The 19,098-nt window shown below is 45.6% G+C and overlaps 1 protein-coding gene across 1 annotated transcript; it reads left to right on the top strand.

Moving 5' to 3' along the window:
• The first annotated feature begins 9,473 nt into the window (after positions 1 to 9,473).
• On the top strand, positions 9,474 to 13,779 carry LOC149359376 (3'-5' RNA nuclease TATDN2-like). Its single transcript, XM_089569042.1, has 6 exons — positions 9,474 to 9,845; positions 10,471 to 10,863; positions 11,303 to 11,472; positions 12,091 to 12,220; positions 12,902 to 13,114; positions 13,642 to 13,779. Exons 1-6 carry the CDS (start codon positions 9,549 to 9,551, stop codon positions 13,777 to 13,779), a joined length of 1,341 nt encoding a protein of 446 aa, XP_089425168.1. The 5' UTR covers positions 9,474 to 9,548.
• Positions 13,780 to 19,098: the final 5,319 nt, after the last annotated feature.

Below are 19,098 nucleotides of genomic sequence, written 5' to 3'. Positions count from 1 at the left end.
ACGTTTTAGAAGACCCAGAGAGCGGTTAGCAGCTGCAAGAATATGGCTAATATGGTAATTCCATGTTAAATTGGACTGAAGGTGTAGTCCCAAATACTTGTAGGAAGTAGAAAGTTCAACCGGGGTATTAAGGAGAGTGTAAGATGTCGGGATGCGGCAAGACTTGCGAGTGAAAGAGACAAGTTTAGTTTTAGAGGAATTAAGGGTCATTAACCAAGAAGAACACCAGTTACTAATGGAATCTAAATCAGTTTGCAAAGATTGGCGGTCAGAGTCGTTAGAAATGCTACGGTATATAACACAGTCATCAGCGAATAATCTGATTTTGGATGATACGCTGGCGGGTAAGTCATTTATGCAGATTAGAAAAAGTAAAGGTCCCATAACGCTTCCCTGGGGAACCCCGGACGAAACGGGTGAGGAGGACGAAAGATGATTATTGACAGAAATGAACTGAGATCGACATGCAAGAAAAGCTTTAACCCAGGCAATAACATCGGAATGAATGTTCAAGTGGGTTAGTTTGAGCAAAAGTCTGTGATGGGGGACCCGGTCAAATGCCTTAGAGAAGTCAAGGAATAGCGCATCGACTTGTTTGCCTGCATCCACTGATGAAAAGAGGTCGTGAGTGAAGCCGGAAAGTTGAGCGTCACATGAAAAACCCCTTCGAAATCCATGCTGATATTTGAATATGATGTTGTGGTGCTCAAGATAGCTGATAATATTAGTGTAAACAACATATTCCATTAGCTTAGATATGGAGCTAGTTAAGGATATTGAACGATAGTTGAGGGGATTAGAGTGGTCACCAGATTTGAATATGGGTATTACTTTAGCTACGCGCCAATCGATAGGAATCGATCCAGATGATAATGACTGAGAAAAGAGTGATGACAATACTGGATAAATGCTCTCAGAAATCTTTTTCAGAATCTTGTTGTTAAAGCCCAGCGGATCAGATAGAAGTTAGTTTAACATTATTCAGGAGGGTTTTAATTCCTCCGTCATTAATAACTATTTGGGGCATAGAAACCTCAAGAAATCGATCTAGGCTGGGAGCTGTAGTGATGTCTTCTAAAGTAAATACGGATGAGAATGCTGAAAGAAACATCTGAGCACATTCGGATGCAGGAATTGGAGTGTTATTCGAGTCAGTAAGGATAATGTCATCAGAGCTGCGGGGATTAATAACGCGCCAGAATCTTCGTGGGTTATTGGGGATGATTGTTGGCAAAAAATTGCTGAAGAATTCCCTGCGGGTTTTTTTTAGTAATACTTGGTATTCTTTATCGCTTTGCTTATACCTTTCAAGAGAATGAGTAGTTCGATGCGCTTTGGCGTGCCTGTACAGACGTTTTTTCTTGTTATTAGCTCTACGAAGCCTGAGATCAAACCAGGGTACACTTGGGTAGCACTTTATCGATATAAGAGGAATGCACTCATTGATGAGGTTAGTAAGTGTAGTTTTGAGCAACATCCAATAAAAATCAATAAAAAATTCCTGAATTCAAACTTCGCTATTTTTTTCCAGCTGAAATGCTTCACCATGGGCGTTAATTTTTTGTGCGCTGCCTGAAAGGTCTATGTCAGCTAATTTACAAACTTGGAGCGTATTACAGAGTACGTCAAGAAAGTGTTTAAGGTTTAATATTCTTTGGTGTTCATGCAATTCTTTCGTTGCGTACATCGCCATTCCAATTCAGCAGTAAATCACAGCGCAGCGCCTATTTTAAACGCAAAGCAACCATGGAGAGCGACGTCGGTAGCTGTTTATAAATTGATGCGCCTAAGACATTTGGGTAATGGACGTTCGCCGACCTCTCTGTCCTAAAAACACGTGTGAAGGATAACTAGTGTTGAAAATAATATTAAATAAACAATTACCTCAAAGCATCCTTTTAAAATAATTACTAGGCGTCTACTATTTTACGAGCTGGGCATCTAACTTTTTCACCGGTGCACTACATTTTAGGGCAGAAAAGGCTTCACCAAATTTTGAACAAATCTGCTTAGAGTGCAACCTTCGGTTAAAACCGGGTTCTTCACGAAGACCAAGACCTTTAATTATATTCCAGTGCTACAGTGTGAGTAAACTGCACGGGCGTTTTATAGCACACGCAGCAGGGAGCGACAGTGTGGTCAAACTCAAGGCTGTGTCGCGTGTGCCGTCAGGACAGAGACAATTTTCGACTGCCTTTTCAGTACAGGACAGTGCCAGATAGTAAGAAGAGAAATAAATGTGCGCGAAATTTTTGAAACAAGATTCGGTGGATGACCAAAAATTTACGTGCACTTCGACTCCGCTTTCTGAAGGCCTCGCAACCAAAGATGCATTCCCTTTTCAAGTATCTACTGTAGAGTTATTTCTCTCCGTTACTCAGCCGTGCTTCCAATATACTTCGCACTGATGGCAATAAAGAAAACGAATTGGAGGAGATACTTAACCTCTGCCTTAAAGGGAGACTGAAGCACTTTTTTTGAAAATCAAGCTGGCAGCGTCATCCTATAGTTTTTCATGCTGTATACTGGAATATCGCATCCAAATAAGGCAAACACAAGCGCGAATTGCCTTTTTTGGCAGAAATATGTGGCCTGTGCCGCGGGGCACGCCGTGCGGCGCGCCGCCGCCCGTGATTGGTCAAGAGAGGTCGTGACGACACTTTGAGGACGGGAGAAGCTGCCGATGTGGATCCGGCGCTGCGTTGAGTGCAGATCGCAGCTTTCCATGGTGTTGTAAAAGCGAATATGGCGACTATTTTTTCCCTGACCTCTAAAGAAAAGGATACTACAGTTTGTTCATTCCACGTATCACCTGAAAGCAAAAAAGACACAAGCAAAAAAATTCTACGCCTAGCAAAAGCATGCGCCAGCGTGAAACACGCCTATGCAGTACATGCCTAAAAGGTGCCTGCACAACCTCGGATCGTATTCTCGGAAAGAAAGAGGTGCGAACAGTACTCAAGTCAATTACCACCACCCGACGCCTCCTGGCTCGCCCGAAAGAGCGTCATCCTAAAGAAAAGGCCCAAAGCGCTGTGTACAAAACATCCTGTTATCAGTACCGGGCGTTGTAGGTTGGGGCAAGATAGTATTAAGGCGAAAGCCTTTAATGTCTCATCGTTGCAAGCAGCAGTTGTCGACAGAGAATGTCACGCTTTTCAGTTGGTCGAAACGGTCATGACGTCACAGTGCGCCAATTTCAAACGGGGCCAATAGTACTTTGGCTAGTAACCATGCAACCAATTGAAGGGACCATATAGTGATGCTCCAAGTAAGTGGGACTGAGCTTAGTTAATTGCGTAATTACCCAATTAGCCTAATTAACTTCTCTAGTCAGGCCATATAAATAAATAAAACCTAGTAAGAAATTGGTCGAGCTCGGGAATCGAACCCCGGTCTTCGGAGTGCGAGACGAGCATGCTATCCACTCCGCCATCCCAGCTCTTTTTTTTTTTTTTTTTCTTTCATGGTATTTATTTACATGGTTTTGTATACAAAGCATATATATACATATGTGTGTGTGCATATACACACACAAAAACAACTATTTACAGAGCACCTAGGTAGGCGCTAGGTGGCAGAAAAATAATAGTAACATATTATAACTAAAAGGCCGGTAAAGATATACAGCGCATCAGGAGAGGAAACCAATCCGGTACAAAGTCCGATTTTTTGTAAATGTCCGTTACCTGCAGCAACATTCGGCTAAAGTGAATTCTGGGCGAAACAACAGGTTCGACGTTGCGATCTTGCATGCGTGTTTTCCAAAGACTATGAAGTCCAATCAGAAGAATCATATCATAAGGATTCGAGTCAGGTTGGGAAACAACAAGGTAGCGCACACTGTAGGAATTTAGGAGAAAATCTTTCTGTAGCGTCCTTTGCAACACATCCCAAAACAAAATCGCGTCTTTGCAGTCTATAAAACAATGTTCAATTGTTTCAGGCACATTGCACAAGCGACAGTTTACAGAAGACACAAAAATGTTTTTCCTATCGAGCCACGTCTTGACAGGTAGAGTTTCAGTGTGTAATTTATAGAAAAATGTTTTGGTGCAAGGAGAAATTGGCATTTTACGCACTCGCTTTAAAACATCATGACCCATGAGCCCAACGTAGACGGAACGATACAGTGGGGGCGGGAAGAGCATGGATATCAAATCCCTGTACAGATTTTTGCGCGAAACAGAATATAAGTACTCATTTGAAAACCGAACTGTCCGCCATCCCAGCTCGATGGTTTGGAATGAACAAAGGCACGTCTAGTGAATACGGTGTCTTCGCTCACTGCCATCCTCCTCCCTTCCATTGCGGCGAGGTTTAGGTGTCCACCGAGATATGAGAGAGACATACATTTCCTTTCCTCAAAAACCAATTTACCGACGAGCGAGGCGTAGAACCGAATGGGCGATGGCGTTCTATGGACTCCCTGGCAGCGTTGCAAGACGCTCTCGCGTTCCACTCTTAGAGGCGAAGCTTAACATCTTAATTCTTAACCACACATCAGTGGCCACACTTTAGGTCAAAAAAGTGCACCCCCCCCCCCCCCCCTCCCTCCTGAATTTTGACGGGTGTCCACCGAGATATGTGAGACAGTTACTGAGTAATTTTCTTTCCTCAAATAGAATTTTCATTTTCTTCATTACGGGCCATCTTCGTCTTTCTTCTTTCACTCCCACTTCCTCCGTTCCTCTACGGTGCGGTTCAGATGTCCACCGAGATGACAGAGATTTACTGCGCCATTTCCTTTCCTCAAAAACCGTTGCGTTGAAACGGCAAGGCATCGCGCCGAACGGGTGGTGGCGTTCCGTGGACTCCCTGGCAGCGCTACAACACGCTGTCGCGTTCCACTCCTAAAGGCGAAGCTTAAGCTTAGGCTTAATTAGCAGTTAATTAGTATTCAGGCATTAATCAGTAATTAACCATTAATTAGTGATTTGTCATCACTTAGTAATTAGTACTCAATTACATGTGACGCCACCAGTGCCACAGAAGCACTGAAAGTGGTGCGGAAAACGCTTTCGCCTCTACGCACTTTAGACAGTCAAAGTGCCCCTGAATTTTTCAAGGAAACGATAAAGCAGCACAAAGTTGATGTCAAATTTAGTGGCCAAGCACTGCGAGGCATGTGACCACAGGATAGTGACGCAATCATTATGCGCTGGAAACCAAGCCAAATACGCGCACAAGGCTGCTGCTTCACTCGTGGCGCGTTCAGCAGATGTCAGAAAATATTAATCGCTGCATCGGAAACGTTCGCCCTTCCTATATTTGCAGTTTAGGTTCAGTGAAGGAGTGGCCAACTGTATGTGTGTTTAAAAGCCAAGCTAGCTGCAACTCGCCCGCTGCCACAACTTGATGAAGAAACCGAGTAAAGTTGCGAAACATGGTGTTTTTTTTTTTCAAATACTTGGTTCGCATTCATTTCTCTCTTAAATTTGCATCTGAAATCAGAACGTCGAAGGTCATTCTCTACTTTACATTCATATATGTCTCTGGAGTCCTCATACCCCTCCTGGCGCAGTGGTGCAGCGGTTAAGCGAGGCGTCACTGTCCTGCAATGGCATGGGCTCTGAGCGGTGGGCCTTGTTCCAGGTCGCTCTTCGCACACGACTGTTCGTGCATTGCCACCTGCCATGGTGGGCAGTTTTCTCACTAGCGGAGGGAAGGTTGTGATGACGTCACAAGGTCACGTGACCTAGGTGGCCCACCTGCCTCATAGGTTGCTCTCTGGGCGCCACCTGCCAGAGTCATGCTCGTGATGTTTCGCTCGCAACCACGACGCCGACAACGCCCAATTTTCTCAACAACAGTGCCTTTAAAGCTGTCGCGTTAATACTTTGTTACTTTACTACTACTAGCGAAGCGCCACTTTCACCGATCACTCTCTGGCCATCAGTTATGAAATAAATAGGAACCCAACCCGCGACTAATTTTCGCCGTTGCGCCCTTGTCACGATCGGCTGGAGTACACATAAACTGCGCAACTGACCGTCCTTCATGACGCAGCTTCGCGTGGCTATCGCGTCCGGCGACCACGGCGCGCGTCTACAATGCAGCCGGGTTCCAATCGGCAATCAGAACGCGGCTGGCGAAGAAAGCAGGCTCACGGAAGAAGAACTCGCCTACTACGCGTGCACAGCAAACATGGCCCTAGGCGGTGTTTAGTGCACAGGTTCCTAGAAAGGTGGTGGGGCAACGGAAAATTCGTGGCTTTGCGCATGGGGACATGCCCCTGGTGTCAGGTTCTTTACAACAGGGTGTGGTCTACTGAGGGCGCTGGCGACGAGGAATGCGTAGTGGTTCGATGGTTGTTCTGTACCATCTCGTCTTCGGGCCGGAGGAATGCGTTTCCAGAAACAGGAAGGTGCTACTGTCGGACGCAACTTAAAACGCAGCGGCTTTCCCTGTCAAAGGACCCTTTCCAGTGACCAATTCTCATGACCCTGCTAGCGAGACAATGCAGGAAGCGGCGCAACAATGGAGAGTGGGTCTGTCCCCGACCACAGAGGGTTGGGATTATCCCCTTTAATCTCCTTGCTTTGTCACACTAGCTAGGCCATGAGAAATGACCGATGCCATTGGCTGGAAGTGCGTCCTTTGACGGGGAAAAGCCGCTGCATTCTTAAGTTGTATCCGACTACAGCCACATCAAGACCCGTACGTCACTGTCCGTCTTGTAACTATTTTTCCCAGAAATTTTGGTTCACTGCATCCATGTCACACTTTTCGTAATTTTCATCACAAGACACAATGTTGCCGTGCTATCAGCCTCATTAGGCGTGACAAAATTGCTGAAACATGGTTGGAAAATCCCGCCTGCAGATATATGTAATCACTGGAGCTGGCTATTAATACGATACGGCAGAAAAAGATCCGAGATAACCCGTGCCAATGCGCTACTGTCGAGAGTGGTAACAAAATCTTCTTTAGTTTATGGGGTTTAATGTCCCAAAGCGACTCAGGCTATGAGAGACCCCATAGTGAAGGGCTCCGGAAATTTCGACCACCTGGAGTTCTTTAACGTGCACTGACATCACACAGTAAACGGACCTCTAAAATTTCGCCGCCATCGAAATTCAACCACCGCGGCCGGGATCGAACCCGCGTCTTTCGAGTCAGCAGCCGAGCACCGTAACCACTGAGCCAGAATGGCGGTTGGTAACAAAATGTGTAAGCTATTAAGAAGGGTTGGGACGTGCATTTATTGAAGAAGCGTAGCTTGTTGGGCCAGTTGGTGCATGGTACGTAGAAAACCAGCGAAAAGGACGCATTCACAAAGAGGAGAAGTGTCCTGTGTACTTCTCCTCCTTGTGAATGCGTCCTTTTCGCTGGTTTTCTACATAACGTGCATTTAAGTTCATTCGGGCGTTGCCGTTTATCTGTGTGTGCCTTCGGTGCGCCAGTCTTTTTTAACATTCGAGTTTGAGTAAGGCTTCGGGTGAAACGCTCGCCAAAACTGTGAAGATCGAGATATCTGGTAGCAGGCAGTAAAGCAATAGCGTCGAGCGCAGTGGAGACTGCGAGCATTTCCTTACGTGGTGACACCCCATGCGCTTGTGTCTGCAGCTGGTACCAAGCCTTAAACTATGACCCGTTGTCTGCGTGGCCCTTTTGAACTTTCTCGGTAAAAAAAATTACACAAAAACATTTTCCGAGAGAAAATTTGTCGTTTCAAAGGGGTGGTTGCACCCCTCCCGCTAAACCTATCCCTTATGTGCATATACAACTACCCTGTCATAATTTTTGCAAAACTGTTATCTAGGTTCAGATAGCCGGAAACCATGTTTGACTTTCCAGACTTACTGATTGGGGTGCCCCGCACAATAAGCAACGAAGTAGAAAAGCTTTACAAAGAAAGCAAACTTGATATGCGAGAACAGAATCTATATCATGCATGATTCACTAGTGCCCCCACTGTTTGAAATAAAATTTGGTGTTCTTGGAACACGCATGCTAGGAGTGGTATGGCTAGATTAGAAAATATTCGCGCATAGTATGAGCGCTTATCGCACTGCTGAAGTGGGATCTATCAACCGACACATATCGTTCGGATGCTATCGGGTTAGAATATATAGAGATTTAAGTGAGGCTAAGGAGCAAATGAAATCGGTCAGTCTGTTCATGCTATTCACATTGTACAGTTGGGCCGATTCTATCTTAAATATGATATAAGTGCAAAAAGTTCGAAGCGGGCGGCGCTTCCCCCACTGGAGAAATGTTTCTCCCAGTGTTAGGAGTACCCAGGCAGAACTGAAAGGGCAAGAAGAAAGCGGTGCGGGGGGGGGGGGGGGGGGGGGGGGGGGGGCGAAGTCAGAAGCTTCCTGTACTGAGCCTTCAAGAGATAAGACTAGCAGGGAGTTCTTGGAACATTCGCAACTCTCAAATGCAATCCGTACCTCGTGGTAGACAGATACGAGTCATAAGATTAGAATTCCTTTTTTTTTTTGCTACAGCAGAAAGACAAATAATCCAAACATAGAGAGAAGGGATTACCCCTTTTCGTCTCCCACTCTGTGCTCTAGTTTGCAGGCGTTCCTTTCTTTGAAATCGTTCCAGCTTGTCCCCGTCATTTCCCATGTGGCTTGCAAGTCCAGAGAACTTCGTCAGCGTTTTGTCCTGTCATGTCCGTTCCTTCCTGTGGTGTCTTTCTGCGCTAAAAAACAAAAACAGTAATGAACAATCTAGCCTGCAAAAACGTTCCCGCATGATTCATAAGACTACTGTCTGGAAAAGTTGGCAAGCACTCTGAGGCTTACACCTCCCTTGTTCACTTTGTGAGTGTCCAGAATCCATTTACCTACCCTCTCTCTACTATGAAAAGGCTAAGCCTGACGCATTCTCCACCGACAAGCAACGCAGCGAAAAGGGGGAAAGGGTTCACTTCCTGGCCAAACTTGCTCCTTCTTTCCACGTGCTGATATCTCACCCTCGTCCTCCCTCATATGGGCTCCTTGGAACTTCCCTTCCATGCACAGAGGCAGTTGGAATTTCTTCGAGAAGGCGAACAATTCGTGCTGTTCCGTGCTGCTACCGACGAGACCAGCGTAAAAGCGAAGACACTCGCGCCGGTCGTCGCCGATACGACATTTCGTCCGAGTACTGGGGTCATTCCACGGGTGAGTAGAAGTAAGCAGCAAAGCGTTGTGTTCTTGCTTGTATTTTTTAAATCTTGTTATCCGGCAGCCTCTGTTAAAATGTACCGAGCGAAGGCCCTGCTTTCACCGTAGCCGTCATGCGCTGAGGTACACTGCATTTTAGCGCCGTTGTCTGTAATGTGTTTCCATCACGACTTCCTGGTCCACCGCTGCAGCTAGTATGTTAACTTGCGCATTAAAGGCGTTATCAAGCTTGTTTTATCGTACCGTCGGACGACTGTCAGCAATAAGTCATCGCTATCTTTGTGTCTACATAGAAAAGCACCTGAAGCATGTCTTCTCCTGTAAAAACTGCGCAGGTTCAAGATCATGGCCACGCAGCAGCCATTCGCTCAACCCTGCAGTGACGACCACATTTCCGACAACGATTCGCAATCCTCAGACGACTGCATGGACTTGCTTAGACGTTGCACCTCTCAAGAGGATCTTCCACATCCTGACCTCCTTGTTTCGTCTGATGGTCAACCATGGTCATGGCATGAGTGCGGAAGCCCTTTCGCCAGACAAATTGGAGCTTCCACAGCACATTCGACAGACGACGAGTCCCCCGAGCGCGGGAAGCCTTCCTCTTCTTCCGGGGAACACCCATGCGAGACACTACCCGGTTACCAGATTCACATGCTCAGGAGCGCACTCGTGTGGCACGGTCCAAGCACGTACATGGCGCACTGTTTGGAGGAAGACAAGGTACTTAGCTCTCTGTTGAAAACTACCACATAACCGCGAATATCTAGGGGCCCTTTCATGCCACAGTTGTCATTCCCTACTGCCTTCCTCAAAAGTAATGTCAGCTCTCTGGCACATTTGTTTTCAATTTGTACGCATTCTTTCAACAGTTGATATAAGCATGCTGCAGTACATGTTTTTCTCCTGCTGAGGCGACTGTCTTGAGGACAAATAATAGTTCATTTGTCAATCTCACAATGGTAATCATCACGACAGCCTTGACTTTGTTTTTATCACTGTGCCTCCACTCTACAGAATGGTTAACAGGAACAGTAGCGGGTAAAAACGGATAGCACTAGTTACGTGCCACAGGAGCGGCAGATAGCAACGCTCGGCGCTGCGGTTACGAACACGCCTATAACAAAAGCGCCAGGTGTGTTCGCAAAGCACGGCTTCGCGCCATCCGCACAGTGCGACTTTCACCGCTTCACTGAAGTCACTCAGCTAATCATTTCTACTCGCGACTGTACTGCGTATATTATGGCGGACGTCTCTCTGCATGCGTAACTGGTTGAGTCGCTTTACTGGTAGCAGTTGCTTCATGTTCATTTTTCAGTGTCTGCATTAGCCATTTTTCCCTTCACAGGACGATGAAGCAGACGCCCGTGCCCTGCTGCTCGCCTCTTGCCAGCACGAGGAGCCGGCAGAAGTCACATTCCGGCGCAGACGAGTCACGCGATCATCCAGCTCTTCTCCAGAGCAGCGCTGCGCCCTCCTCAGCAAGGAGACCGCAGCCGTATCCCCAGAGGATGCCCGCACAACAACCCCAAAAGTCACACAGGCGCCAGTCAAACACTGGCCGTACACGTTGTCGTCACAAGTGGGCCTCGTGGATACCCACTGCCACCTAGACTTCCTTTTCCACAAAGTGGCTCACCGTGGTTCGTACGCCCGATTCCGTAACAGGCACGCAGACACTTTCCCGGACTGCTACGATGGCTGCGTGGCAAACTTCTGCGCCCCGTCGACTTTTAAGCAGGTACCACTTCAAAATAAATCTCGATGCGAATCCTGGCTTTTCCCCAGGACCATGCTGTCTTGGTCCGTCCTCGGAGGCTTACTGCCGACTGTCTTTATTTATCACGCTGAATGTTATCCATGCGCTACGCGTTCATTTGAAGCGGTTCCTTAAGTTAAGCTCTGATGTCTCCACGGCATGAAAGCCGAGGCGTACTATTTGACTTCTTGGCACCGTGAAAGCTGAGAGGGCCCTCAGTGTTATATTGCCCGGTAGGTGCTTTCGTTTCATACAAATGTGTTGATTTTTTTGACGCCCAGTTCGAATGCATCTTCGCTAGCAGGTTTCGCTGAGCATATTGTCACCTCTTTACAAGATGCTCGAATTCGCGGGCACTGGTCAGCACCAGCATACACTTAGTTCCTCTTTGCCGCGTGCTGATTTTTAAGAATCTCTGCAGCGCCGCATGTGGAAGAAGATCCTGGCCGAAGAAGGCGTCTGGGGTGCATTCGGCTGCCACCCTCACATGGCTCATCAATACACAGAGGATATCGAAGAGCACCTCATTAAGGCATTGGAACATCCCAAAGTGGTCGCCCTGGGCGAAATTGGACTCGATTACTCGCACAGGTGAGTGCGATTGCTTGCGAATTTCTTCATTCCATCACACTAACAGCGCGTCAGTGAACGGATAGAATAACACCTCAGATTGATCACGTAATACCCGATTTCCACGTTTATTGAAGTTCATATGTGCTTCGTGGAGGAACAGCGCAGGGACGCTACACGGGCGCTGACTATCAACTCTGATAGTCAGCGCCCGTGTGTGTTTCAATGATCTTTGTGTCGCTCCCTGCGCTGTTCCCTCACCATGCAAAAGAAGCAGCTAGCCCGCCAAATCGCTCTTATATGTACTGTACTGTCCTGCGCGTTTGTGATCTGTGGCCAAAGCAATTATTTCACAAGCCATCACGTACTGATAAAAACAGCTTCTGTTATGTCAGAATTTGCGTCACGGGGCTCCAAATACTATATTTACCTGTCTGAAATTTCACGTCAAAATTGACTCAACCTTTAGTTCCTGCACTGCGTCAGGGACCTGTGCTAGCAGGCTACTGCGGTGGTTATCGCCAGCGCGCAGTCTACTGGGGGCTCTTTTAATTATGCTTGTTTCTGTGCGTGTGGAGTTTTCTTCTTGTATCGCGCTTGCCTTCACTGACGTGCGTAACACTCATCTCGCTTTTGCAGGAACAACTGTGAGCATGAAAGGCAGAAGCGCGTGTTCGAGAGGCAGGTCCGTCTGGCCTTAAATGGCCGCCTGCCCCTCATCATCCACTCGAGAGACTCCACGGCAGACACGCTCGAGATCCTCAAAAAGGTACATTGAATTCCTTGCTACGCTTGATTATGAAAGCTACCTTACTGAAGTCCGGGACAGAGGAGATAACGTGGTACGTACGTTTACCACGATGTGGCTTTCATCTGTGGGCGTGGGTGTACGAGCACAGCAGGCCCGCAATTTTCGAAATTAGCGAGATATAGCCATATAGCCGTACTTCATACAGCCGCAGACCGGAGGCTAATCTCATTTTCGAAATTCCAAAAGCTGGTATGGCAGTGACTATATCTGCCACTTAAATATCCCGTATTGCACAAGACGAAAAGCCGGTCTAGGTGCTTCCGCATGCTTGCAACGGGACACCTAGAAGTACTGGGTAAAACTATTGTTTACATGACTAAACTATTAACTGATGTCAACAAACGCAGGTATTACAATCCTGCACTAATAATCTTGCTTACTGAATAACGCTGTTGATAAAAATTCAGGTTCACCTTCGCAGACACTGCCTCTATATTGACCGTATGTATGCTTTCGAATCCTCTTGCTGGATTGTCGATTTCTCGTCAGTATCAGTAGAATAGTGACATGTATAATTCTCTATATTTTAGCCTTCAACACTTTCTGTACAAACCGTATTCCTTTCATTCACAATCTCTGGGCTGTTTACGACAGTGTAGTTCAATGGCAAATTCTCTGCCCCCCTCCCCCTTCCTACAGATGGTCCCGACTGAGTTCCCGATTCATCGCCACTGCTTCACAGGCGGCTGGCAGGAAGCCCAGCAGTGGCTTAGCGAGTTTCCGAACCTCTGTTTGGGACTCACCCCTCTCGTGGGTTTCTCAAACGCCGGCGATGTCGTCGAGGTTGCTCGAAATATCCCCCTGGACCGGCTGCTGATTGAGACGGATGCGCCATATTTTCTTCCACAATCCGTGAGTACGGCTTCTGGTGTTAAAGTGGGCACCTATGTGCCTGCATACCGCTTAATTTCCTGTGGATAGCTATAACACTTCTTCAACCGCGCAGCAAAATGTTTTGTGCGACAAGAAAATTAATATTTATGTGCCTGTAAGCAGCCGCGACTATTCAACAGTGTGCACAAAAGTTACGAAAGATTCGCTGTTTTCCCCTACTACAGTTTATTTATGGCATATATAGGTTATGTCGTACGGTAGCATAGCACCACCTTCAGTCCCATCTCAAGTGTTTTGCTCCATTCAGAAATGATTCTCAGTGGTTTCAGCACGCCAGACTAACTGCTAGTACAGCCGTGGGTCTCCCCTACGGCTAAAGTTTCGAAGTACTAGATGGGTCCCTCAGAATACAACAGGACATGTGCAGCAGATTCATTGTTACAAAATACCTGTAACATATAGTAATACATGTATTCGCGTATTCGCTCGCTAGATGCACCCACTTTCCGTTTAGTGACCTCTTCCCTTTCAATGTGTTTTTTCAGGAGTCGGGACACCTCAAAGCTTCTCACCCCGGGATGGCAATACACGTGGCCACCCGTCTTGCGTCATTGCGAGGTCTCGAAGTGGAGGACGTACTTACGGCAGTCCGCAAGAACACGCACCGCGTATACAAAATCTAAGGTCGTGCTGTGCGGCACGCCGCAGTGCAAAGAGTAGGCTGTGGTGACAACGGGGCCTCCCCGGCTGCCTGTCACCAAAATTAGTGATGTTTTAATTTTACTTCCGCACCGCGCTGTTATATTGTCTGTGGGCAGCACAGCATTTTTTGCTGATACTTCCTGGTGTAGTTTTTATAACGCTGTATATAAAAGTTTTTTTTAATTATTTCGCAGTTGTGTTCTCTTGGCTTGCATTGCAGTTGCCTTGCATTTGTCCTTAATTGATCTCACAGTCTAGGCTGACCGCTGTTGTCAGTATTTTGAGTTAGCGTTAACGTATTGCTTGGGAATTTTCACACGGATTCCACCGTCCCGTCATATGATGTTTCAAGGGATTCAAATAGTAAATGACTAACTTCACAGCAGTATATTAGCCCGTCGCACGGCATGACAGGGTTTTTAAGGATGAAATGTTTTAACGCTATTTTCCTCAAAATGAGGCAAATATTGGCCTGAAACCACGATGATCCAGAAGCCGAGCTTAAGAGCAAACCTGAGAACTGAAGCATGCGGATAAGCTTATCCGCAATATTGGGAAACTTTTCTTCCGAAAACTGCAGCGTAGAGTGCGATTTGAAAAAGGGCTGGTTAAAACAGATCAGCCTCACTGCCCGCTGTCTTGAGCCTCAGGGCCATGAGCGCTTTCTTTTCTCTTTTTGTTTATTCAGCCGGCCATCATCGCAGCCTGTGGCACCGCGTCTTTAGCTGGTCGTTGCTGACCTCAGTAGACTCTGAACATATCCACCCAGGGCCATTATCCATGATTTGGAGTGAATACCAGCGCTAATCGCATAGACGAATGAGCGAGAAAGAGAGGAGTGAGGCGGAAATGCAGAGTAGATAAACTATTGAAAACTAGAAAGAGTAATAAAAAAGAAGTAAAATAATTTTGATATTATTTAACGAGGAAATCTTCCAGCTGGAATAATGTAGCCGTGAATGCATTCGCGAATCCCTTCTCGCTTAAGGAACAACTGGAGGTGACACAAGGAGCCCTAACCACGAGCGAGAGACCCCCAGCATGTCTTCCTCAGAAGTGCAACCGCCGTTAAGATGGAGGAAGTTGTTCTTTTGATTCAAGTTTCCCGCAAGTGTCCCAAAGGTTTGCTGCAGCGCACCTGCATCTGCATGAATACAAATTAAATGGGGTGAGTCTGCAGTGCCAAAGCAATATTGACACCTCACAAAGCCTTGATTTACATCACCGGACATTGCAAGGGTAGGTTGCGCGCTGAAAACCCCCGGCGTTGAGAAAAGGATACGGAAGGTCGCTTAGGTATTGTCACGTAGGTAAATAGCCTTGTCGGTGAGGTAAGGATGAAGCCCGTAGAATCAGAACGTTCATTCACACAGCAAGTATTACAAAAAAATTCGCTGTGGCTTAGCTTCGTTAAGCCCGGTAATTGCGAAAGCAATATCCGTACCTACGCCATGGTTCAGCTGGTAGTGTAGCTGATGGTGGTGCTTGTGGTTAGACTTGTGGTGATGCATCGATTATACAATCCAAATCCAATCCAAACCAATACAATGTAATCTAATCTAATGTAATGTAATCTATTCCAATCCAGTCCAATCTAACCTAATCGAATCTAATCCAATCAAGGTCAAACGAAGGTCAATGGTGGTCACCGCCGCGGCACGGCAAAGGCGTGAAAGTGCAAGTAGTATTGCTTTCGCAATAAAATTGCTGCGTAGTCATCTGGATCCTTAGCCGCTATGGCTAGTGATGGATGCATTACAGACATTGTCAGACATAAAATAATCGCTGCAAAGAGCAGTGCTACAAATAGCAGCATGTATGTAGTTTGGTGCGTTGAATTCCTTGCTGAGATAATACCGTTTTAGTGACGCCACAAAGCTCGACGTTTTTTTTTGTTTTTTTTGCAGGTTACACGTAACGCTAGTCCATATTTTACCCCCGATGAAAGATTAGGCGCCGCAGCGCTCAGCAAGACGATGATGTCCTCAGGCTTAATAAAGAACGGCCCAAGATCCACCAGCCACACACTCCTTCCTCAGAAATCTTCGTTGTCCTCTTTAGCGCTGGCCCATATGTTTAAACAGCTACAAATGGGAAACATCTCCAACAGAATGAAATGAGGGACGGGATATGTTACACGGGTAGTAAGCGCTGAACTTGCCAAAAAATTGGCCGCCTTGTTAAAATAGATACCAGACAAGGTACTCACAGAATACGGACTTCACTCACAGTTCAAAAAAGATTTTTTTTTTAGTTAAGAGAGAGGCTAAAACTGAGCTGGGAATTCTGTGCAAAGCCGAAACCTCTACAAAGAATAAAGGAATATAATTAGGGATGCCGAATAGAACAGCTCCAATCCAGATCCTGCGAAGGCGCTATCACCGTTTTCTCATAGTTCTCCGAGGCATCAATAGAGAGAGCACTGTGATAAGAAAATTTCTCATGATGATCAACAAGAAGGCCATTTAGGGTATTAGCGGACATGTGTTACGCATTGGAGGAGAAAATATAGTAGTAGTAGTCCACAGTGACATGGGATAGATGCTGCGCCAGTTCCTTTTTTCAGAAACCAATTTCAATTTCATCGGTACGAGGAGTCGGCGTGATGAAGCGATTCCGGGAACGACGTTAAGTGGGGGACGGGTATCCTGGAGCTCGCGGGTTTATATATTAAGTGATTATTTATTTGGTATCCCTAAGGACAGTTCTTATTATATGCGATGCGCATCACTGATTGCACGCGTCCTCAAAAACAAAAAAAGAGCATGCATAAAACTCACGAACACAAGAAAAATTCATATCATAATTTCATACCTTCGCAACAGCAAATATATTGACACTGACAACTCGCAAGTTTACCCGATTAAGCACGCACTAGTTCTTATTGATCCGGCCTTGCACGTAAACGTAAACGCAATAGCAACCCTCATCCGCTGCGCACGAAGGTGGTTAAAGTCATTGTGGTCCTGAAACGAGGAAATGCAAGTTATTTATCAAAACAAGACACAAATAAATCATTCCTATCTCCTCTAAATGAATTGGAACACATATTTACATAATAATGACAACATATTTTTGAAAGCAAGGCGGTAAGACAAGTGGCCAGCTAAGTTCCAGATCGGCCGATCCACTGAATCAGCGTTGGTAATACACGAAGTGCCAATCGTAAAGGCTATCGAACGTAGAATAGTAACCCTTAGCATATTTATCATCTTCTCGAAGGCTCTCGCTCTCATTAATCATGGGATGATATTAAAAAACCACTTGAAATGCCAAGCATTACCTTTATTTTACCGTTGGAAATTGCAGGCTGCCATGAAGCTCCATTCCTGAAAATTCGAGAAAAGTGCATGTGTTTAACGGGAAGTTCATTATGAAGGCACCTGTTTTCGCATATCTTAAGAATGCACCCTAACAATGAATGTATCAACAGGTCCTTGATGGTAGTTTTATTCTATTAATTGTCAAAAACCCACTCCAATGGATTTTTATTGTAGTCTTAACTACTCGGCGAGTGCCCGGACAAATTTTGAAAGCAAGATTTTCCGAAGCAATGAAAAGTTAGAGCATTCCCATCATTATGGTTGTAACAATATCATGCAATATTACGCAGTTGTCCGACCATTATTGTAAAAAAACTCACCCCATTGCTTTTCTATTGCAGTCATGACTATCGGTGCTGGCGCACGACAAACTTTAAACGCTACATTTTGCTGTGTATCGGAAGGCGAAACTATCACCATCAATATGTTAAAAAAAATATGGCTCAAAATTAGCAACAGTTGCCTCACGATAAAAACTGATGTCAAAGAAACCTGGACTCACGACCGAAAATGTGAGTGTTAATAAAAATACTTGGCCTATTAGTGAAATGAAATGTGAGATAGCTGAACGCAATTTTCATTCACCCCGGCTGTTCTGAATATGCATAAGTAATGTAGTACTCGCTCTGATTTAGTCATACCTTTAGTCTACGCTGCTGACACCAATTGGATTCTTACATCCTGAAGTACTGCCGATTTGATCCGTCACACAAATGAAGTTTTCGGAGCACAGAATAACTGGTGTCTTAGTGACTAATTAATGAATGATTCCACTAAAATAAGAGCTGTGCTCTTCAGCGCGCAAATAAATATGAGATGATGCCCCTCAAAGAATTTCAGCTCTCCCTTGGCGCATTTTCTGAAGATGATTTATCATTTGCCATTCATTTGGAAGCTGTAACTAGCTTAACTATTGCCACTACTGTTCTTCTTACAAAACTCTGGTCTTTCTCTGCCACCGACATTACAGGACTGTATTAGTTCGCTCTTCATGCCGCACTTACATTACTGGAATCTGCTTCAGGGTAAAACTGCAATGACTAATGCTACCAGCATTTTACTAAAACAAAAAATAACCATTCAGGCCATCAAAAATGCATTATAAGATTCTCATTCTGGGCCTCTTTTTATCTGCTGGCATGTCTGTTCAGTATAATCCTTACACCATGAGATTTTATTTCAACGCTACACCACATCCTAAAAGCGAAGAACTAAATATTCGCAAGGCCTTTTGAACCAATGGATAATGCATATAACACGTTGTACAGGAAACTGAATTATTTCTTGGCTACGAGAAACTACGAAAAGCATGTCTTAAAATATGCGTTTCCAGTAAACTAAATGCCACGTGCTAAAGCATGCGTTTAGCCTGGTTGGTTCATGCTTTGCTTTGCTGGGTCGTCAGCACGTCTAGCGACCACATTAGACTCAGGTTAAGCTCCGATCGAGGTTAAGCTGATCTGATCTGTTCTCGCCGAAGATGGTAGCTGATGAAGACGACGATGTGCAATGCATTGAGTGAGAGAGTATTGCAGTTTAACACGAGGCGTGACCGGCTGCGGCGATAGCTTAGCGGATCTTATCTGTTCGCTTCGGCGTGGGTTACAAACCCAGCCGCGGCAATGTTTAACCTATACCTGCATGGGCGGTTGCTGTGCTAGGTGTTGCCAAGGTCACCTTCAAGGTCAAGTTTCAGACAAACTCGGTGAACTGGACAGACCTCGTGAAGTAGTGCTTTCGCAATAAAATAACTACAAGGTGATCTTTTTTTGTTTGTATAAACTCATGTATTCGTGTTCATATGCGCATTTCAATGCCTTTTTTTTTTCTTTTCCGAGCGGTTTCTCGTTGTGTTTCATTGCTGAACTACTGTGTTACTCTGGATTGATTCGTCTGCATTTATAAATTTAAGTTATTTTTGCTCAACACTAAATACTCTAATTTTATACAAAATAACTGATTCGAGTGTTTCACTAT

This window comes from Amblyomma mixtum, chromosome 2 (assembly GCF_055824585.1).
Source record: "Amblyomma mixtum isolate Tamu chromosome 2, ASM5582458v1, whole genome shotgun sequence".
Taxonomy (NCBI): Eukaryota; Metazoa; Arthropoda; class Arachnida; order Ixodida; family Ixodidae; genus Amblyomma; species Amblyomma mixtum.
Note: the sequence above shows the minus strand (reverse complement) of the source record. Positions and strands in the feature narration are given on the sequence as shown.

What these genes read in the sequence shown, in the direction of transcription:
- LOC149359376 (XM_089569042.1), top strand. Translation starts at nt 9,549, where the DNA reads ATGGACTTGCTTAGACGTTGCACCTCTCAAGAGGATCTTCCACATCCT. An exon ending in ACTGTTTGGAGGAAGACAAG is followed by an intron (nt 9,846 to 10,470) that starts GTACTTAGCTCT and finishes TTCCCTTCACAG; the next exon opens with GACGATGAAGCAGACGCCCG. An exon ending in CATATTTTCTTCCACAATCC is followed by an intron (nt 13,115 to 13,641) that starts GTGAGTACGGCT and finishes GTGTTTTTTCAG; the next exon opens with GAGTCGGGACACCTCAAAGC.